At 36.9% G+C, this 22,402-nt stretch overlaps 3 protein-coding genes across 3 annotated transcripts; 1 reads left to right on the forward strand and 2 right to left on the reverse strand.

The window, feature by feature from the left end:
• Positions 1–619: 619 nt before the first annotated feature.
• ccne1 (cyclin E1) lies at positions 620–7,213 on the reverse strand. Its single transcript, XM_051113829.1, has 12 exons — positions 6,870–7,213; positions 6,342–6,395; positions 6,111–6,198; positions 5,960–6,022; positions 5,051–5,214; positions 4,628–4,763; positions 3,254–3,400; positions 3,036–3,131; positions 2,802–2,936; positions 1,879–1,990; positions 1,599–1,756; positions 620–1,376 (listed from the first exon to the last, which is right to left on the reverse strand). Exons 2-12 carry the CDS (start codon positions 6,356–6,358, stop codon positions 1,260–1,262), a joined length of 1,233 nt encoding a protein of 410 aa, XP_050969786.1. The 5' UTR covers positions 6,359–6,395; positions 6,870–7,213; the 3' UTR covers positions 620–1,259.
• A 163-nt stretch (positions 7,214–7,376) lies between these two features.
• zgc:162297 (uncharacterized protein LOC555865 homolog) lies at positions 7,377–15,200 on the forward strand. The gene is made up of 6 exons (XM_051115300.1): positions 7,377–7,832; positions 7,903–7,985; positions 9,808–9,988; positions 10,081–10,231; positions 10,344–10,471; positions 14,962–15,200. Exons 1-6 carry the CDS (start codon positions 7,715–7,717, stop codon positions 15,150–15,152), a joined length of 852 nt encoding a protein of 283 aa, XP_050971257.1. The 5' UTR covers positions 7,377–7,714; the 3' UTR covers positions 15,153–15,200.
• On the reverse strand, positions 15,199–22,095 carry si:ch211-260e23.9 (uncharacterized protein LOC555795 homolog). Its single transcript, XM_051115301.1, has 4 exons — positions 21,945–22,095; positions 20,440–20,596; positions 19,662–19,797; positions 15,199–15,942 (listed from the first exon to the last, which is right to left on the reverse strand). The coding sequence occupies exons 2-4, from the start codon at positions 20,567–20,569 to the stop codon at positions 15,714–15,716; spliced, it is 495 nt and encodes a 164-aa protein (XP_050971258.1). The 5' UTR covers positions 20,570–20,596; positions 21,945–22,095; the 3' UTR covers positions 15,199–15,713.
• Between the last annotated feature and the right edge of the window lie 307 nt (positions 22,096–22,402).

A 22,402-nucleotide genomic window follows, 5' to 3' on the forward strand; every position in this document is an offset into this window, starting at 1 on the left:
ACTACTACTACTACTACTTTTATTATTACTACTACTAATACTATTATTATTATTATTATTATTATTATCATCATCATCACCACTATTATTATTATTATCAATATTTAAAACAGCTGAGTATTTTTTTCAGGATTCTTTGATGAACAGAAAGACCAAAAGATCAGCAATTTCATTCATCTGAACTAAAAAGTTGTTCTTCTGAACTTTCTATTCAAAGAAACCTGAGGAAAAACAAAAAAGGTTTTGAGCAGGAAATCAGAGTAGTAGAATGATTTCTGAAGGATCATGTGACAGGAGGAATGATGCTAAAAATTCAGCACTGAAATCACAGGGGGAAAAAAGAAAAAAAAAAAAAAAAAAAAAAAAACAAAAACACATTTTTAAATATATTCAAATAGAAAACAGTTATTTTAAACTGTAATAGTTATTTCAAAATATTAGTTTTGCTGTACTTTGGATCAAATACATTCAGACTTGGTGAGCAGAAGAGACTTTTTTTTTTTTTTTTTTTTTTAAACATTAAAAATCTTACAGTTCAAAAACTTTTGACTGGTAGCATATATTATAGGAAAAAAAGTAAACAAGTAGTAATTTCACATCAGCAAACAAATCAGCATAGTAAACTTAAAAACTGTCTTCGGACAGTGGCTTTATTTAGACATTTGATATAGAGAAATGTAGCAGCATCTTGTTTAAAAACAAACCTATAAAAAGTGAATGGTCAAATTTGGTTACAAACACTCAGGATGCGACCAGAGGAAAATCTTAAATATAAAATCCGAGTCCTAGCTTCTGAAGCTGGTGATTTCTCTGGTCCTTTCTGGCAGTGAAGACTCGAGTCCCCATGACAACCTGTCAGGATTTTGCTGGTCCAAATGGCAACCTGAGCCACAGAAACCCATGCCCATATTTGTGTGGGGATCTCTGTGGTCATCTTTCCATCTGCTCCAGTCCCACCCTCTTTTAGCAGCAATCAGAGCCAGTAACAGCTCTGAGATTTTGGCAGGTAGTCTACATTTGTTAAAAAATAAAACACTAAACCTTTGGACCATTAAAACAAAAAATATTTCATGTCTTTCAAGTCTCACATGAGAGAAAAACAAAAAAATAAAAATTAAGAAGCATAAGACATTTTTGGTCTTGAGTCTTATGCAGACGCTTGTGAATTGATGCTTGGTTTTGTCCTGTAATGCCATTGATTTGTTGTTTTTCATTTCAAATTCATCAGTCGGGGCTGTGTCCTTTTCCATACATTAAAGTCAGGAGACAGTGCTCTCGGGCTTCTCACTGCTGGGTGGTGGTGTGAGCACTCCAGAGGGAACAGGAGACCTCTGACTGCTCTCAATGTCCACTAGCTGATAGGAGTGCACCCTTCCCTGAAAAATGAGAAAAAAAAACAAGAAAACTTTAGGCCAGAGGAAGTGAAAGAAACATATGTTGTGGCTGGGGCAAATTATGCAAAATTCTGTAGCGAGAACAAAAACAGTAACATTTTAAGTTCAGCTTTCTTTTATACATACAGCAAGTGTACATATGTACAGTTTAAAGTGTCTTGAATTGGGTTTTAGTCTCCAGTTTCAAACACCAAGTAAACATACCAGCCAGTCCAAGTAAGGCACATGGGTTTGGATATTGTGCATATCATCTGCCGCTATTCCTTTGAATGTCTTGAGGGCCGAGCTGCCCGCTTCACGGATAGACATGGCGAAAGGGACCATCCATCTTACACACTCTTCCAAGTCACACCACTTCAGCCCTGGAACCAAATAAATCCGAAAGGTCACTTCCAACCACTCAAGCCAATTTTGTGATTCACATGCTTAAATAGAGCTGTTGAGAAGATATTCACACACATATTCACGGTTGATGAAATCATACCTGAAACTTTCATCACTAGCTCTAGAGAAGAGAAGTGGAAGAGTGCAGATGCTGCGAGAAGGCCGTTGGAGAACTCTAGACTTCTTACGTCCAGTATACACAGATCCAGGAGCTAAACAAAAAGACAAAGCCACAATAAGTATATCAAAAAAAAAAAAAAAAAAAAAACCACATCCACAACACAAGGTGATAAAACACCTAAAGCACTGCCATTTTCTTTTACAGGTTTATACAATAAGTCTAAATACTTTGGTTTGCAGTTTAATATGATACAAACATTTAACATCTCAAACTTTTTTTTTTTTTTTTGCACAAACGTGGCAACATTTCTGCTGTACATTCACAACGTCCAACCCTCAAGCCCACTGAAGAAAAACTAACAAAAGATCTTGGAATTTCAATGTGTATTCCAGGAGTTTTAAATGTTAATTCCTCCAAATCTGGTGAATTATATTATCAAATGTTTAGTTTCCGCACTCTCATGTTGTTCCAACCCTGTATGACTGACTTTATCCAAAATATGTTCCACAGAAGAACACAAGTAACCCAAGTTTATGAAATCCATTGTATAGGCTCACTAAGATATTTCCCAAAACATCTTTCATGATCCACAGAAGTCAGTCACACATACAAGTTTGCAGTGGGGGGGGGTGGACTATGTTTTTAAAGCACATTTTCCGTCCGTTCCAGAGATGGACTTTGTAGGTTGGATTCATGTATACTGGGAGCAGCTTTGAAAAAGCTAAAACTGGTAGCCTCATATAAACCAGGAGTATGTGTAGTGAAAAACTAATCAGTTTCAGACCTTTACACTGCAGTACGCAACATGTGCAGAATATAAATTTAACTGACCCACAGCCTTTTGAGGTAAATATAGTCACGCCATATTGCAATTTTTAATGTGATTAATTGTGCCATCTTACTTCTGCAATCTGCACAAATGTAGACTGTGGGTACTGGGCCATGAGAACTTCAGCGGTCTCCTTTAGATAGGCCATCTGCATGTAGATGTTGAGCCAAGCCACTGGGGTTAAAGGACTCAAACTCCAATTCAACTCCTGGAGAACAACAAATGGTGTAAAGAAGAGTCCAATACAGGGGATGCAGGTTTAGGCACAGTACTGAGATTAAATGACAATGATATGAAGATAATATACCTTCATGATGATAATCTCCATGCTAAGAATGTCATCCTCTGTGCAGGCCCCATCAGTAACGTAAGCAAACTGATGCACCTTAGGAGGATAAATTTCCTTCGGAAAAAAAGATTACATTTTAAACATTGACAAATACTTAAAAATGAAAATTACACTGAAATATTACAATCCTCATAAGTTCGAGCTGAAATACAAGGGCATCTACAAGTAAAACTCACCTCCATTTTGGCAGCGATAAAGAGACAGGAGATGCCTATAAGCTGTAGTGTTGTTTTGAAAACATTTTCTTGTGTGGCCATAAAGCGATCGAAGTAATCCTGACCCAAGTAAAATGTTTCTCTGTGTAACTTGTACACCTCACAAACCTGGGGGGAAAAAAAAAGCAGATGTCAGTGAGAGTCAAAACCATACAACATTTCTGTTCTCATGAAAATGAAACCATTCATTTTCAGAAATATTCAACCTTTACAGTGGTGGCTAAAATTATTAGAACACTAGTATTTTCACCAGCTAAGAAAATGGTTTTAAGTCAGCTATGTTGTAGTGTATCAGTTGGAAATATTAGTTTGCGTTTCCAAACATTCATTGTGCCATTCATTTTAATAATCCAATGAGATTTTTTTGTTTGCACAAAAAGTCTGACAACAGCCAGTGCTCCACACAGAGATCTGATCTCATCCAGATGATCTGTCTGGAATGACAGGAAGAAACAGAACAAACAGAAAGAGACTAATCCAGAAGAACTGTGGGAACGTCTCCAAGACGCTACAAGAGACCTACCTGCAAAGCTACCTGAAAATGCTGCTGTAAATGCAAAGAATGGTCACACCAAATGTTGATTTAATTTAGAAGATAATTGATCAAGAAAATCTATTTATGACATTTTTGACAGCATCCACATTTTATAGCATTTTTACACAAGTGCCCAAAACTTTTAACAGTACTGTAGCTTTGTGGGTATGTCTCTTGAAGCATCTTAAAGAGGTTGACAGTTCTTCTGGATTTAGTCTGTCTCAGTTTGTTCTGTTTCTTCATGTCATTCCAGACTGGATGATGAGATCAAATCTCTGTGTGGAGCACTGGTTGTTGTCAGACTCCCTGTGCAAACAAATCTCACTGGATTACAATTAATGGCAAAATTAAATGTTTGGAAAGGTAAACTGATATTTCCTACTGACACATTACAGCAAAAGATAACGACTGACTTAAAACCATTTTTAAACAATGACGACTACGCCGACAAGCACTTGTGTGAGGGTTGAGATACACACACAACTGTAGCTTAAACATTCAAAGATATTTTAGTCAGGTTCTGGAGAGAACTAGCACAAACACTGGACAAGGATGAAGTGTTCTTCACATGCGTAGATCAAGCATGCCATCAAATGGATGGAGCGCCATACAAATCAAAAATGAAGTGTGCTTTGGTCTTTACTAGTAGTTAGTTTTTAATTATAAAATAGGGCTGTTCCCCAAGTTCTCAGGTTTTGTAAACAACTTTAGGTTTAGACAAGAATGAAGGAACTTGTGTCCCCACCTCTCTTAATGAGATTAGATTAAGACGTGTGAATGGTCAAACAACAATTACAAACCTCCATTAGCCAATCCAGCAGAATCGCTCTCATTTTGGGTTGGAGACTTGGATGCTTCTCCATAACGCGTGTATCTCGCAGGTAGAGTTTGTCTTTTCTAAGCAGGTTGTTCCACACGTCATCTTTGCTTGCCCAGCTGTGTGAAACCACAATATTAAAAAGTTAATGCATGTAATGTTTGAAAACCCAACTGATTCACCCACTGATATGATTAAAATTCCAGGTGGGTTGGGCTGAAGATCAACGCTTTGATATGTTGACAAATCTCTAGAATGTTAACTTTTGGATGTAACACCATGCGCATCACAGGGCAGTCATTAAAACCATATCACAGATTCTTGTCAGACAAGATGTTCTATTGACAAACATTCAGACGCGTCAATCAAAGGTAGCTAAAAGTTTGAAAAGTCATAAATATCGCACCAGAGGGCCGGCAGAGGGGTAGAGCGCGTGGGGGTGACGAAAATGTTTTCCGAGGCATACTGTGTGAATCCCACGCTGCCAACAGCAACCGGTTCCTCGACTTCATCAGGTGTAGGGATCCGCCTGCATGGGCTTGTGTAACCTGTGTCGGGATTCCAGCAGGCCTGTGCAGGAGGACAAGATGAGAGAAGAACAAACAAAAAAAGGTAAGCGCTCTAACGGATATAAACAAATACAACAGCCCGCCCTCTGCAACTAGGACAGGCTTCAAAGGTGTTTTGTAAAGGACCTTCCAGGACACAAAAACAGCTTGCTATGTAAATTCAAGCTATGACGTTAACCCCATCCACTCACAATACAAGGGTGGCACAGGTAGCAATGATAACAATTACACAGGGCTATAACCAGCATAGACATTTGATAAACGTAAATTATATTTTAAGACTGGTCTCCTTCAGGGGTCTTTAAAAAGGTATATCAATACGTAGATATTGTTTACAGATACAGAACATGAATTCCAGTGCAACACTTAAGTTTTTAACAATGTGAGGTAGGATGCAAATAGCTAAAGATTTATTATTTGACATTAGTTTTACAATGTTATTTTCTTCCTTTATTTCCATAACCGCATTTAAATACTTTATATAAAAAGACCACTACAACTCTGCCTCGCTCCCCAAAAAGACACTGGTCAAAATATTGTTACGGCCTTGATATTACGTTCAACATCTATGTATACGTTTACCACAGATATAACGGAAAAGTTTCAATACGTCATAGACCATAAATCTCATTATATATCACTGCAATCTAGAAGAGAGTAAGAAGTAAGATTAGTTTAAGGTCACTAATATCCCATGCCTGGTGAGGCCTTTGGATACACACACCCCAGCCATGACTCATCCATACCTGGGATGCACATGGTTTCTTTCTTGTCATCTCTGTGATCTCTTCATCTGGGTCTTGCAAGTGCTGGGAATTCAAAAACAAAGCAGTCAGAGACTTAATCTGGCATCTGTGTTTTACTATGGAAGTATAAGTTTAAAAACGGTGTGCTTACAATAGCCACGTCTGCTTTTCTCTTCCTGGGACGTACTGAAGTAGTTTTAGGAGCTTCATCTGTAGTGTTAACCTGCTCTGTTTGTAGCCTGCATCGAAAAATGACATGGTTACATTTCCACATTGGCCTGAAACTCTGTGCAAGTCACTAACTGGGCTAACTAGCTGCTGCAACTTTTCCATGCACACTGATGGTCAAAACCGCCTTAAAAAACACGAAACCGAAACTTACACTTTCTTGCTTGGCATGATATCCCCGCGTGTGACCTTCTTGAATGTCGGGAGCCTAAAAAATAAAAGTGTTACTTTATAAAAATTTCCGATTTGTGGCGTTTAATCCCAACCCCCCTCATGTGTAAGTCTTCACAAAGCGCTTTGGGCGCGGGGAAGTTGAGCTGGGCACAATGTTCAAGAGGTGAAAACTACACGAAAAACAAAACGAATCACTTCAAAACCACAGATGTATGCACTTCACAGTCTATATTTTCAAAGCAGACCCAATGCATGTCCATATTTCAATCGTTTTTATTAAAACTACACGTTTGCTTGGCTCTACCCAAGGGAGTCAGAAAATGGCCGAGCCAATCATTATTCCTCATTTCATTGACCCGCTCTCTCAGCAGCTTAAAGTAACAAACTAAAGTATCCGCAATCCGAGATTCCCAAAATTGCTTCCCCAAACCCCTTTAAAGCATCTTACATGTTTAATGTTACTTTTACAGATCTTACCAATAACCCCGCGATTGTGCAATGCACGTACCTTATTGTGATGCTCTCCGAAAATGCCTTCTGTCCACGGATGTCCTCGAATACAAAAGTTAGGATGGTGTTACACAAGGCATTATTTAGTAAAACTGCTCCAATGATCTGTGAGCAAGCAGCATATGGCTAAGCTGTGATGTGTTCCGCAGTCCGCTCGCTCTGAGCTGGCGCCAGTAATTTTGCGCCTTGTCTTATAACCCGCCAGCAGTCGTTAAAAGGGGCCGTCAACGCGGGTCATTTAAAATCCCCGCTCTGCTTTAACGACAACTAAGCGCTGCAGTCAGTACCGATGGGGGATTGACGCCAGCACGGAGGGAGCACGCGAAATCCCGACTTTATACTTCAAATATTTAATGTCAATAAAACAAAGTTTAGAAACATGAACATTTTGCCGGCAAAATGAGGCGTGTTTGGTGACGTCACGTGGGAGGCGGAGTTGAGGTAGCGGAAGTACGTTGAGCACATGGCTAGCAGGCTCAAGAAGTAAACAATCCGAGTGTTTGGGTTAAAAAGTTGGATTTTATCACCCTGTTATGTTGGTGATATATAAAATGCAGTGTTTTGGCTGTCCTGGGTTGGCCGTTTGAGATGTCAAGTGTTGTCAAAGTGATTTTGCGCATTTTTTCCTGGCCAGTCGGTGCTATTGGGTTACGCAGGCAAATCACTTTCACTATATTTACTGGCGCCCCCTTAGAAATACACTATATACTACAATATACAACAGCGTTTTAAAATATAATATCAAATGTGTATCTTTCACGTGTTCGTGTAGAGGATTTAATGCATGTATTTAGGTGTTGTCATCCACAACTTTCTATCAGTATATAACCTTTGACCAGTCACATGACCATCAAAACACACAAATCTGGGTTTTGTTCTACTGAAGAAATGAAGTTTTTCAATCTTTTCGGACGTCTAAAATCAAATGTCATAGGCATGATTCACGCCCGAGCTTTGCCAGGTAACCCATTTATGTCACTAACTTAACATAGAAGAAGACATAGTGAACTCTTAATTTATTTCTTTTGCAGGAACCCCCTTGAACCGCGCAACAATCTCTGAGATCACAGAGGAGGCATGTCGAGAGGCGGAAATTTACCACCACGCAGGACTTGTATGTGTTCAATATAAGTGAAATGTCCACATTATCATAGATGCCTTGGTGTCGAATTATAATCACATCGCGCTTTCTTACATTCTGAAGTCTATTTTAAGTACTAGCAGTGCTTGGTTTGTGAACGAATCATTCGAATCTTTTCAGTGACTAACCGGTTTCGGACCTTGGCATCGGTTTAAACGATTCGGTCCGAGCTAGTGATGGGAAGTTCGGATCATTTTACCGACTCGTTCAGCAAAATGAACGAATCTTTTTTTCGAGTCATTTCGTTCATTTTAGCAAAATATAATAAAAATGTTACGTTACTTCCCTAACACATCTACTGCTTACACAAACGTTGATCACACTACAAACAAGACAAAACTTTAATGCTATAAGAAACAGAAAAGATTAATTAATTGTTTACCTGGGTCTTTAGTCTATGATTAGCTCACCTCATCTCTTATCTGACAAGTTTTCGGGTTTGAGTCGATTCGTTCATCACGTGACAGCCCCATAAGATGAACCAATGCAGTCTGAGCCGGAAAGAGAATTGATTAGTTCATCTCTCGAGTCTTCGGGTTCGAGTCATTCGTTCATCACGTGACAGCCCCATAAGATGAACGAACAACTCCAAAAACCCGAAGATTCGAAACAGCTGAACTGATTCCAGCACAGAACCTAATAGGATGTTGCACATGCGCGACTGAACGAATCACTCCCCCGAGACGACTCGTTCGTCCCGAGTCACATTAAAGATTAGTTCAAAATGAATGAATCCTTCAAGAACGACCCATCACTAGTTCGAGCGGTTCTCGATTCAACTGAACTCCACGAAACCGTTGGAATGGAATCACTTTCCGAACGATAAAATTATTGACAGCCAATCAGAATCGAACCATTTTTAAGTAAACATCAGTATATTTATTGTTCTTGGTGTGAACATGAACTAGGACTTAACATTATATTACAATAAAAAACTTTATTAATGTAATATCGAAAATTGCTTATGGGTTTGTTGGCATATTTTAGTAACAAACTGTTCAAAAGAACCGACTGGTGGAAACGAGTCAGATAAGTCTTCGGGCTCGTCGCTTCCCAGTACGGGTGCCTGCAAGGGTCATACCTAGCGTCCAGTAGAGGGTTTGCACTTACGTCACGGTTTGGTCAGTTACCCGGATGGCCGGCCATATTGGCAATAATCGGATGTAAACAACAGCATTGATTGCACAATTAATGTACTACTGAATACATAGTTCTGCTAATTTATGCTGTCTAAACTATGAAAAATGAGTAGAAGCTGCTAAATCACATAGAGAAGAACGTAGTAAGCAGGAAAGGTCTCAATATTTTGACAAACTAAAGTTAATAGGTGGGAAAGATACATACGAGCAGTATTAATTCAGATATTAGCCTAACATTTCACCTACCTGACCGGAAATGATCATCAGAAACACGAATGTTGTCAAGTATCTTACCCTTCGAAATCCTGGTTCAGTTTTGCCAACCACAAACGCCTTTTGTTCAGTTTTTTGCACACTTCTCCTTAATTTGTTATAACTGTTGGCAGTCTGTAGTACTCCAAATGTTTTTTCTGGTCTGACCGATTAGTACAGCCCAAAACATGACAGTAATTGAGCATTTTCAGCAGCAATAATCAGCAAAATTTGCGAGTTCCTTTCGGTTCAGTGGCATTGTTTAAGTTCAGTGAAACCAATATGGCTGGCTGATCACCACTCTATATGTTATTTTAAACAGTCTTGTATTAGATTTCTCTTTTGTCTGTTGTGTTTTTGGTCAGTGTGTGATTGCTAATTTCAGACAATTCTGTCTATGACAGGATGGGCTGATCATTGAAAACATGCATGATGTTCCATACACCCTTGAGGTGGGTCCAGAAGTGTGTGCATCCATGACAGCTGTGTGTGCAGCAGTCAGGGGCCTTTATCCATCTTGGCCGCTTGGTGTTCAGATCCTCTCAGCTGCAAACCAATCAGCTTTGGCTGTTGCCCTGGCCTCAGGTGTTCGCATGACTGTACAAGCCATCATGAATGCCATTTCAAACTGAAGTATTCTCTGACAAGATATTTAATGAATATTCACTTCTCCACAGGGCTGGATTTTATCCGTGCAGAGGGGTTTGTGTTCTCACACGTTGCAGATGAAGGCCTGTTAAATGCTTGTGCTGGTGAGCTGCTGCGGTATCGCAGACGCATTGGAGCAGAGCATATTCAGATATTTACAGACATCAAGAAGAAGCACAGGTATGATCAGTTCCAACCACAGATGGCCACAGAGCTCTAAAAGAGGCACAGTACAGTGTGGTGGTTTCTGTTATTGTGTCACATGAGTTATATTTGAAAACGGTCATTACAGTGCTCATGCCATAACTTCGGATGTCAGCATAGCTGAGACGGCCCAAGCAGCTGAGTTCTTTCTCTCTGATGGAGTCATCGTCACAGGAAATGCCACTGGAGCACAGGCTGATCCAGAGGAACTGAGGGGTGAGTCTAATGTCACTCAGACGCAGACTAATGTCGTGACACTCTTTAAAGGCACAATATGTACAATTTTTTGATTAAAATGTCCAAAAAACTTTAGAACAGTGTTATATATTTTGCTGACTTGTGTACTTACACAATCCCAAATGTTTCCAAGAATGTTTAAATCCAGAGAAATAAGCCATTTTAACTTGTTTAATGGGCCATGTCCTTGTGTCGCCTGCCAATGACGTCATACGCCCTCGATTTTACTTTTTTTTTTTTTTTTTTGTAGAAAACATGGAAACCCCAAAGACACTTTAATATGTTATGCATTTTATTAGACAGAACACACAGAGTAGTATTATAACAGAACTTTCAACAAACTCAAATCCATCAAGTATGATAAAACATCTCTGTTTTACCTCACATACGCATGACCGGAAGAAGTGGAAGTGGCCGAATGTGGCATAATAAAAACCCTGCTGCTTTCGAGCTGTGTATCACACTTTATTAGCAATCGCTCCAGCATCCTCGTTTCGCTTCCACAACTTTCAGCCACACCCTGCTATATACTGCAGTGACCTTAAAGGAGAAGTCCACTTCCAGAACAACAATTTACAGATAATTTACTCAGCCCCTTGTCATCCAAGATGTTCATGTCTTTCTTTCTTCAGTTGTAAAGAAATTATGTTTTTTAAGGAAAACATTTCAGCATTTTCCCGCATATAATGGACTGACCATTATATGGGGAAAAATGCTAAAATGTTTTCCTCAAAAAACATAGTTTCTGGTGCCCCGATTTTGAATTTCCAAAAGGAAGAAGGGTTTTATCTAGCGAAATGATCGGTTATTTTAATTAAAAAATACAGTTTATATATTTTTTAATGCCAAACGTTCGTCTTGTCTTACTCTACTTGGACTGTTTTTGTTCAGGTTCGTGACAGTTAGGGTATGTTGAAAAACTCCCATCTCATGTTCTTCCTCAACTTCAAATCGTCTTATATCGCTGTTTTGCCTTTTTGTTAAGGGTGTTTGATCTTTTTGCATGTTCCCTTTGCAAAGACTGGGTCGGAACTTCTGCAGCGATGTAGGATGATTTTGAAATGATTTTTGAAGTTGAGGGAGAAAATATGAATTGGAGTTTTTTGACATACCCTAACTGTCTTGAGCCAGAATACACAGAGTTCATGGAGAGAAAGGCAAGACGAGTGTTCGAGATTAAAAAGTATTTAAATTGTATTTTTCAAATGAAAATAACCGATCGTTTCGCTAGATAAGACCCTTCTTTCTCGGCTGGAATCGTTTACAACCGCATTTGGGATCGTTTGAAGCTGCATTTAAACTGCATTTTGGAAGTTCAAACTCGGGGCACCATATCAGTCCATTATATGGAGAAAAATGCAGAAATGTTTTCCTTAAAAAACATAATTTCTTTACGACTAAAGAAAAAAAAAAAGACATGAACATCTTTAATGACATTATACATTATATGTGAATATTTGTTTTGGAAGTGGACTTCTCCTTTAATACATTAGCTTGTCCATGGACATGATTTCTGTCCCGATGGATTGCATCGGTTGTGGGGATGAAGACTACAACTCCCATGATTCCATACTCAATCACAACATCATCAAACTGTGCCTTTGGTTCTTTGTTTGTTTTGCATATGCGCCCTCTAGTGGCGAAAACGTACATACTGTGCCTTTAATGTAACTTTAAAAGTGGTATGTGTATTTTTGCTACATACTACATCTTAAGTGTATCATTGAATAAATTAAAATGTGATGCTATCCAGTATTTCCTCTTGCACTATTCTGTATAGCGTTGGTAAGATTTTTTTATGTTTTTGAAAGAAGTTTATTATGCTCACCTAAGCTGCAGTTGTTTGATTAATAATGCAGTAAAACAGTAATGTTTTGCAATATTATTACAATTTATAATACATGTGTTATTTCTTGATACATTTTAAAATGCATATTTTTCTCCTTTGGCAAAGCTGAACTTTCAGCAGCCATTACTACAGTCTTCAGTGTCACATGATCTTTCTAAAATCATTCTAATATACTGATTTGCTTAAGAAACATTTCTTATTATTATTGATGTTGAAAACAGTTGAGCTGCTTAATATTTTTGTGGAAAGCATGATACATTTTTTCAGGATTCTGCAGACTGCAGATCAGTTTGTCTGCAGATTCCTAACATCTCACAAAATGAAATCAAATTAGCCCTATTGTTAACTAAAAATTTACTGATGCAAACATCATTTGTCAGAGTATCTATTAGTGGTCAGTTTATCAACAGTAGCCTACAAAAGACAGGATGCTGTTAGGCCTATTTGATATATGATCAACAATGTGTACAGCGCCACACATGCACAAACAATTTTCGAGGGCTTTCATGTGACCAGCATGATGCCTGAGTTAACAGGACTTCAGCCTTTTGCTTTTCCATGTTTATTTACACTCCAACACTGGCTTTTAACTTTTTTAAATAGGAAATTAATATTTTTATTACATTTAGACAAAAATGTAAGTAAAGACTTTAACATTGATACAGTTCTTTTGAACTTTCTATTCATCCAAAAATCCTGAAAAAAAATATCATCGTTTCCACAAAAATATTAAGCAGCACAACGGTTTTCACCATTAATAATAAGATTTGCATCTTAATAATATGCACCTAACTCTTACAGAAAACTTTCTGTAAGAAAATTTTTACTTTCTCAAAAAAACTCATTCTGTATGATTTATAAGCTTTTGTACCCATGGGGACCTCAATTTAGGTCCCCACCGTGACACTAGTCCCCATGAGTCTGTGTGTATTCAGGTTTAGGTCCCCACAAGGATATAAAAACAAGTCCACACGCACACACACACACACACACACATATATATATATATATATATATATACACACTACCAGTCAAAAGTTTTTGAACAGTAAGATTTTTATTGTTTTGTAAAGGATTATCTTCTGCAATAGCAGTACTTTTGTGAAATACTTTTACTATTCAAAATAACTGCTTTCTATTTGAAAATATTTTAAAATGTAGTTTATTCTTGTGATCAAAGCTAAATTTTCAGCATCATTACTCCAGTCTTCAGCGTCACATGATCCTTCAAAATCATTCTAATATGCTGATTTGCTGTTCAAGAAATGTATTATTAGTAGTAGTAGTATTTAAAACATAGTTGAGTAAAACAGGATTCTTAGATGAATAGAAATATCAGCATTTATCTAAAATAAAAAGCTTTTGTAACGTTATACAGTGTACCATTCAAAAGCTTGGAGTCAGTATATTTTTTTTGTTTTGTTTGTTTTGGGAAAGAAATGATAGAAATTAATACTTTCATTTAGCAAGGATGCTTTAAATTGACCAAAAGGATGATAAATTTGTTTATAATGTTACAAAAGATTTCTGTTTCAGATAAATGCTGTTCTTCTGAACTTTCTATTCAGAGAAACTTGTAAAAATTCTACTCAGCTGTTTTCAACATAATGATAATAATAAATGTTTTTTGAACAGAAAATCTGAATATTAGAATGATTTCTGTTTTTGCTGTACTGATCAAATAAATGCAGACTTGGTGAGCAGAACAGATGTCTTTAAAAACATTAAAAATCTTACTGTTTAAAAACTTTTGACTGGTAGTGTATGAATATAACATTTTTTAATACATGCATGTGCGCACATTTATATATACATAATAAATATACATAGTACACACACATTATGCAAACACAAACTTTTATTTTGGATGCAATTAATTATTTTGGATCCTCTATTTCTAGAGGATCATATAACACTGAAGATGGGAGCAATGGCTGCTGAAACTCAGTTTTGCCAACACAGGAATTAATACATTAAAAAAGAAAAGTTAAATTGTTCATAATTTCACAACATTTTTAACTTTTTACTGTATTATTTAATAAATATAAATTTTTCCCTGGTGAGTAAAGCTGAACAGCTAGTACGCTTTTGTGACACACTTTCAGTGTCCCATTTAAAGATTAATCTGCAAATTACAGGTTAATCTGCTCCTATTATCTAATAGAGCCCGTCAGCCACGTGTTTAAGTCCTTAAAAGCAGTGGTATCCTTTGGGCAGAAATGATTCCGAAATGTCTCCTGCCCCGGCCTGTTTCCTGCCCTCCTTCAGAACCAGTGGCCTTGTATGGGCTAACATAGACACCAGCACTGCCAGCTATTTTAAATCCCACTTCCAGATGGCTGGTGATCATGGAAGGCTGTAAACATAGGCATGAAAACCAGGCCCAGCCTAGTCTGCCACTGCCCTGCTGCCTACTTTGGACTTGTGCCTATTGCCTCACTTAGTTCTGATCCATTGGACTGGGGAAACTGTCAGATGGAGGATGAGCCACAGTCTGCCAGAATCCTCATTACAATGAAGGAACAACATGTTTTTGTATTTTTATGCATGCATGTAGCAGAAAGATGTTCTCACTCTCATGTTTTCCTGACCCTTTTTCTGAGCCCTATTTGTGTAACAGAGGTTACCAAGTCTGTACGGATCCCTGTTCTCATCGGCTCCGGTGTAACCCATGATAATGTGGAGCACTACCTTCAAGCAAGTGCCATGATCATTGGCTCGCATTTCAAGAAAGGAGGTTACTGGGCAAATGGTGTGGATGCTGAGAGAGTCAAGAGGTTCATGGGGAAGATGCATGAACTTCGAGAGTAACTGTTGTAATTCAAATCTAACAATGAATAAATAAACAGAAGCAATGTGAAGATAAAATATTTATTTTTCACTTTTTAAAAGGTTTTATCAAATACGTTCTTGAAGATAAAAAATAAAGCAACACCAAAAAGGCATTTAAATATACAAAGTCAAATAACAGTTGTAACAATATGAATCACTGGCGGTAAATCACAGCATATCACTTTAAGCACGAATAACACCTTAATATTTGATGTAAAAAATGCATTGCCTTGTACAGTACAGTCTTTAATTTATTTTAGGCTTCAGCACTGAATGTTTTTTTTCTTTCAGTTAATATTCATGCACCAGTCACAGCTAAACTAAAATAGAAGCACACAAACTCTATTAATACTCGCTTGCAATTTTGTAACATGCTTATTTCAGTGTCAGACTTTCACCTTAAGATAACACCACACTGCATTTAACAAAATGTTTTTCTTAATCCATCCATATTTGGGAATGGTTTCATGGCATGAAAAACAACTATTTATTTATCAAACGGCTGGTTGTTCAGTGGTTTAAGATGCAATTGATTTTTCCTCAGTAGTTGTAGAGGCGTTGAGCGGGCTGTTTGAAGTAGCCATAGCGGCGCTCTGAAGGTGAAAAGCGTGTTCTTGCGAGGTTCTGCCTGTTGAGGGCACCACGGGTCAGCTTTTTGTGCTCATTATAGACTCTGGCACGCTGCACTGAGAGCAGAATGGTGCTGCAGGGCAAAGGGCTGCCCCATGCAGCTAACCGCCAAGAAACGTGACGTCTGATTGGCAGAGGCCTAAAGGGGTAGATTGACAAATCACAAGCCAACATAGTCACAATTACAACATGGAAATATAGGTTACATATCAGTGTGATATCAATGGACTTGTTTTTCATATCATTTGGGTATGGCTGCCATGCTTTTGCCTGGAGCCATAAATGTGGCCCATATGAAATGTTACTCTCAATCCACAGACCTATCTTTTTTTGAGTGTTTATAAAATATTGTTTATTAGATTATTTGTATGCATCTTATTTACACTACTATTCAAATGTTGGTGCCCAGTAAGACTTAAAGGGATACTTTTCCCAGTTTAATGAAAATTCTGTCATTAATTACCACCCGTATGTCGTTCCAAAACCGTAACCTTCGCTCATCGTTGAAGAAATAAAGATATTTCTGATTAAATCCAAGAGCTTTCTGACCCTGCGTAGATAGCAATGCGACTACATTCAGGGCCCAGAAAGGTAGTCAGGACTTGGGGTCAACCGATTATCGGTGCCGATATTAGGCATTTTTATGATTATCGGTATCGGTCATTTCCGATTCGCCGATAAAATAATTTAATTTTGAAACGCGCTATTTGGCTCTGACGCAGCCTGTCGGAACTCACCACTCTGTGGCTGAGAGCAATCTCCACCCACCGCCAATATGATTTGTTGAGAGTCACGAGTCCAATCAACACAGAACACTCTCTCACACCGAAAGCGCAACTTCCAAAATGCATTTTGAACTTCCAAAATGCATTTTAAATGCGGCTTCAAATGATCCCAAATGCGGTCGTAAATGATCCAATCTGAGGAAGAAGGGTCTTATCTAGCGAAACGATCAGTTATTTTAATAAAAATAATACAATATACTTTTTAATGGCAAACGCTCGTCTTGTCTTACTCTGCCTGAACTGTTTGTTCCTGTTCATGACAGTTAGGGTATGTCGAAAAACTCCCATCTCATGTTCTCCCTCAACTTCAAAATCACCCTATATCGCTGTTTTACCTTTTTTTGGTAAGGGTGTTTGATCTTTTTTGCATGTTCACTTTGCAAAGACTGGTTCAGAACTTCTGCAGTGATGTAGGATGATTTTGAAATGATTTTTGAAGTTGAGTGAGAAAATACATACCCTAATACATTTCAACAAACCCTAACTGTCTTGAGCCAGAATACACAGAGTTCAAGGACTGCAAGGCAAGACAAGCATTTGAGAATAAAAAGTTTTTAAATTGTATTTTTTTTTAAATGTAAATAACCGATCGTTTCGGTAGATAAGACCCTTCTTCCTCAGCTGGGATAGTTTACAGCCACATTTTGGATTGTTTGAGGTCCTCATTGCAACCCATCAAAATATAAGTTCTGCTTAGCTTAAATTGTCAGAGATATATTACTGTGGTGCAGTAGCATATACGTAATACTACTACTACAACAATTATTACAATTTTGTTTAAAAGAATAATCATGAATTTTAATAGTAAACCTCTTTGTTTGTCAAAAATAATGAGATTAATTTTCATTTGATTAAAAGATAAATGAAATTGTTTTATGCCTTCATTTGCACTGTACTCTAAATTAAAACTAACTGAAATTTCTAGTGTCACATAGGCACAAAATGATGACAAAATGTATACATTTCAATAGGTTATTGAACTAAGTGTGCCTATAATAGGCTGTTATTGGCACAGTTTCATGAAAATAGTGGTCTTCTTAACTTCAACAATGGAGCTATGAAGACAATTAAATTATTTACACTTATTATATACATTGTTGTTTTTAATCCATTTTTAATCAAGTTAATCCATTGATGTGCATTAGATGAACTGAATAGTTAACTACTATTTTCTATGTTTTAGTCATCAGAAAAGAATTAATGAGGAATTACGAGAGGTAACGGTATAACACATACATTTCTAACATGTAAATTGTTGAAGCCAAATACTTACATTTCCCCAAGCTGTTTAGCTGTAGTACAGTATTCACAGGCTTAATCATGAAGCATACAGTCAGCAGGGATGCAGTGGCCCCATATTTAACTCTCTCTATATATTACCCTTATTGTAGATGGATGCACAGAGGTAGACAAGAGAAAGAAGTGCAGTGTGGGAGTTCTACACTCAGTTAACACCAGGGAAGGCAGTTTTCATCAGAGCCCTTGTTATTCTTAATTTTGACATTAATTAAAATTTTTACACTAGACGTATATATCGGTTCAAAATATCGGTTATCGGTCTACTTGACCTGTAATAATTGGTATCGGCATCGGCTTTGAAAAACAACTATTGGTCGACCCCTAGTCGTGACATTGTTAAAATAAGCCATGTGACATCAGTGGTTCAACTGCTATGAGAATACTTTTTGTGCACCAAAAAAAGAAGTAGTGAGAAGAAGTTGTTGAATAAAAATTTTATTTTTGTTTTATTTGTGCACATAGTGTTCTCTTAGCTTCATAAAATTACGTTTGAACCACTGATGTCACATGGACTATTTTAATGATGTCCTTACTAGCTTTCTGAACCTTGAATGTGGTAGTTGCGTTGCCGTCTATGCAGGGTCAGAAAGCTCTTGGATTTCATCAAAAATATCTTAATTTGTGTTCTGAAGATAAACAAAAGTCTTATGGGTTTGGAACGTCATGAGAGTAATTAATGACAGAATTGTAGGTGTTGGGTGAGCTAAGGTTGGGTGAACCTTTAAGGTTTAAGTTTTCAAAAGAAATCACTACTTTTATTCAGTAAGGATGCATTAAATCTAAAGTGACAGCAAAGAATAATATTTCAAGTAAATGCTGTTAAACTTTCAGTAAATAAATGATCACCAATTCCACAAAAATATTAAGTGCAGCTGCCTATATTTAGCATCACTGTTGTTAACACTGATGGGAAGAAATATTTTTTTAAACACCCGACCAGCATATGTGACCCTGGACCACAAAACCAGTATTAAGTCGCACTGGTATATTTGTAGCAATAGCCAAAAATACATTGTATGGGTCAAAATTATTAATTGTATTTTTCTTATATGCCAAAAATCATTAGGATATTAAATACAGATCATGTTCCATGAAAATATTTTGTAAGTTTACTACTGTAAATATATCGAAACTTAATTTTTGATTAGTAAAATGCATTGCTAAAAACTTCATTTGAACAAATTTAAAGGTAATTTTCTCAATATTTTGATTTTTTGCAACCTTTAGATTCTAGATCTTCAAATAGTTTTATCTAGGCCATATCCTATCATAACAAACCATGCATCAGTGGAAAGCTTTTTTTTTTATCAGCTTTCAGATTATGTATAAATCTCAATTTAATAAAAAAAAAAAATTCCTGTTCATGTTCTTTAAAAAAATTGACCCTTATGACTGGTTTTGTGGTCTGGGGTCAAATATTAGAATGTGTGACACTGAAGACTGTGAATGGGTGCTGAAAATTCAGCTTTGCCATCACAGGAATAAATAAAATTTTAGTGAAAACTGTGATTTTAAATGTCAATAATACTTCACAAAATTACTGTTTTTACTGTAACAGTCTTGCTAGCCTTGGCGAGCACTGAAAACATTAAAAAAAAAAAAAAAGAACAACCCCAAACATTTGAACAGTGTATATTAAACAACTAATATGTGATTTAACATTGTTTTTTTTTTTTTTTGTTTTGTTTTGTCATTTTAAATAAGGAATATTAGCTCTTGAAATGGGTACTAGAAATTATACTAGCTTTAAAGGTCTAATTGTCATTACATGTACCTGGGCACGTCCTCTGTTTCTTCATCTGAGCCAAGGTCTTCCTGATCAGGCCTCATCTGGTATACAGACATGCTGGGGTGCTCGATCAACAGGTTCTCAAGAATGTTTGTGTCGGCTGAAACAAGTGACTGATTCTCTGCACAGGAAAAATAAATTACTTTAAATCAACAACATGCTTCAATGGTAATGAGAGAAATTCTCTGGAAACATAAATGCAGGTCCAATTCCAGTTAAGGATGCATGAGCAGGGATGGCACTTGAAGTAATGGAATTACTTTTTTCCCTTTCTTTCTCAAGCCTAATGAGTAAGCTTACAATATAAGGGATACAGGAGCTAGTTGTCAAACAGGGGTGTTTGCCACAAATACAATAACTAGTTTTAAAATGCAGACTTAAAGATAAACAAGTGTTAGATAAACAAGTAAATGCATGAAGATACATTCAGACAATATAATGAAGGTTTAACTACTGTTCAGCACAAGGGTTTTTTTTGTCACACATTTACATAATTCATATACGATATGATATCATATATTACATTACGTCACCACTGTACTTCGCAATTACTCTTTTCATTTTATGGCGGAACCTGGCTTCCATATGTTTAATGAACTGCCCCAGTTTTCCTTATGTTTCCACTATAAAGAAACAGAAGTACTGACACACACTTTAACCCTGTTAAGCTGTGGTTATCATTTACATTAATAAACCTAAAAAATATTATACAAAATCAGTCAAGTTTTATCAATAATTGAAAAGTATAACCAAAACAACTCACCATGTATCTTTATAATAACCCATTCTCCGTCATCAAACTCGAGGAGGTTTGCACAGTTATCAGTTTCTTCTGCAACATCACTGTCTTTTTCTTCTCTTCCCACCAGCTGTGCAAGGATTCTACTAATCATTTTCTGTTAGGGCTTTGTCACTCTTATCTGTTAAAAATATATATATATATCAATAAAGAGTTATGTTGCCCTCTAGTGGAATTAGCCCCCAATGCAATATTTTCCATTGGTAAGATATTTAAATGAGCATATTTTGCAGGCAAATATCTTTCTTTCTCACTGTTGCTAAAGCTGCTGATGGAAAGTAACATGCAAAATGTTTTAAGTGTCACATTAGACACTGTACGACACTGACAGCCTTACGTAATATTAAATGTAAGGTCAAGTTCAGCTGGCCTGGTACAATTTACGCACTTGTCACGTCTCAGCTGGTTGAACTGAGACATGGTGTTCCCTTCCACAGATGGCTTATTTTTAACATAGTCTGGAATTTCTTTCCAAATTTAGCTTGATTTTAGAATAAATTCATGTGTGAATCAGAATCAGATCACTGATAGAGTCCTGTACAGGACTAGATATGTCCAGGCATGTCATCCTACTCTGCTAAAGGCAAAAACTAGAAGTTATTTTGCAAAAATAATACTATGAGCTCAATGTACAGATGTAAATCTGCCATAACTTTTACAGGTTTGAATAGCATCCTCCTTACAAAGATAACTTATTTGTACACAACAGATGACTTAAAACCAGCATGGAATTTCACAAATGCCTATTTGTATATGTAGCACTTTGTGAGAGCCTTTTAAATACAATTAAAGGTTTTGAAATATTGGTAATGAAAACATCTGTTTGACTTTTCATCACCTTTTATTTTTAAACTCCTTCCAAACAAAGGGAATGCTGCTTTACTGTGATTTTTGTTGTATTTTCTATTTTTTTCATCAAGTTTACGATGTTTCTTGGTCGTTTTTATCATCAGACAAAAACTAAACACTGTTAAGCCTATGCTGGCTATTAATATCCTAAAATTATCCTCAGTACACGTCAGAGAAGTGGGACAGGAAGGAGTGATCAGCTGTAGCCCTGACCATGTAAAGCATCTAGACTTGTTTACACTCAAGAACTGACTGTACATTTCTTCATAGCTACTGAAATAACTCTAACGTTACCATAAAGACGACAATTATAAAATATGCGGATTATCGAAGAAACTAGAGACATTATTGAAAAACAGTAATAATAGACAAACTGCTTTTGTCTACCTATTGTCCTTTAGAAAGTTTCAATGGAGCATTTTGTTAACCTGATAGACAGCGGATAAACACATTTCAGTGTTTAATTATAAAAAAGGTCAGTTTAATGTAACGGTATGGATAAGTGTAGATTTCTCGACAAAACAAAACATTCACTGGTTACTTTAAACTGCAAAGAAATTTGACATTTCAGAAAAATGCTGTAAAAAGCTGTATAAGAACGTTATACAAGATTCACCCACCTTATTAGCTGTCTGTAAAGTAGTTTTTGCCGCTTTAATGCTTCTGCTTTATCTTAATCGTGTGGCAGTCGCTCCAGTTGGTGTACAGTCTGGACTTGTTTATGTACCCGAGGCTCCTCCCCCTTGTTCTTGACTGTACTCAAATTGACATCGACAAGCTCCGCCCATGAGGCGGTGCGTCAGTGCTATTCGCACATGCGGACGTTCTTGTTTACATACTGTAGGTATTCACAGATACAACACTGAAGAAAAACAATCATTTATTAACAGCCGCAGACGCTGACTGGACGACTTACCTTCCACTTGGTCACTGACTGGTCATGGTGCTGCACAATGTACATTTGTAACAGCAGGCTAAAACCAGCCTTTAAAACAAACCGAGTCAATATTTTAAATTCAGAACTTAGAGACTATGACATTTTGTTTCAAAGTCTTTCTTTCTTTCTTTCTTTCTTTCT

Source organism: Labeo rohita, chromosome 7, assembly GCF_022985175.1.
Source record: "Labeo rohita strain BAU-BD-2019 chromosome 7, IGBB_LRoh.1.0, whole genome shotgun sequence".
NCBI lineage: Eukaryota > Metazoa > Chordata > Actinopteri > Cypriniformes > Cyprinidae > Labeo > Labeo rohita.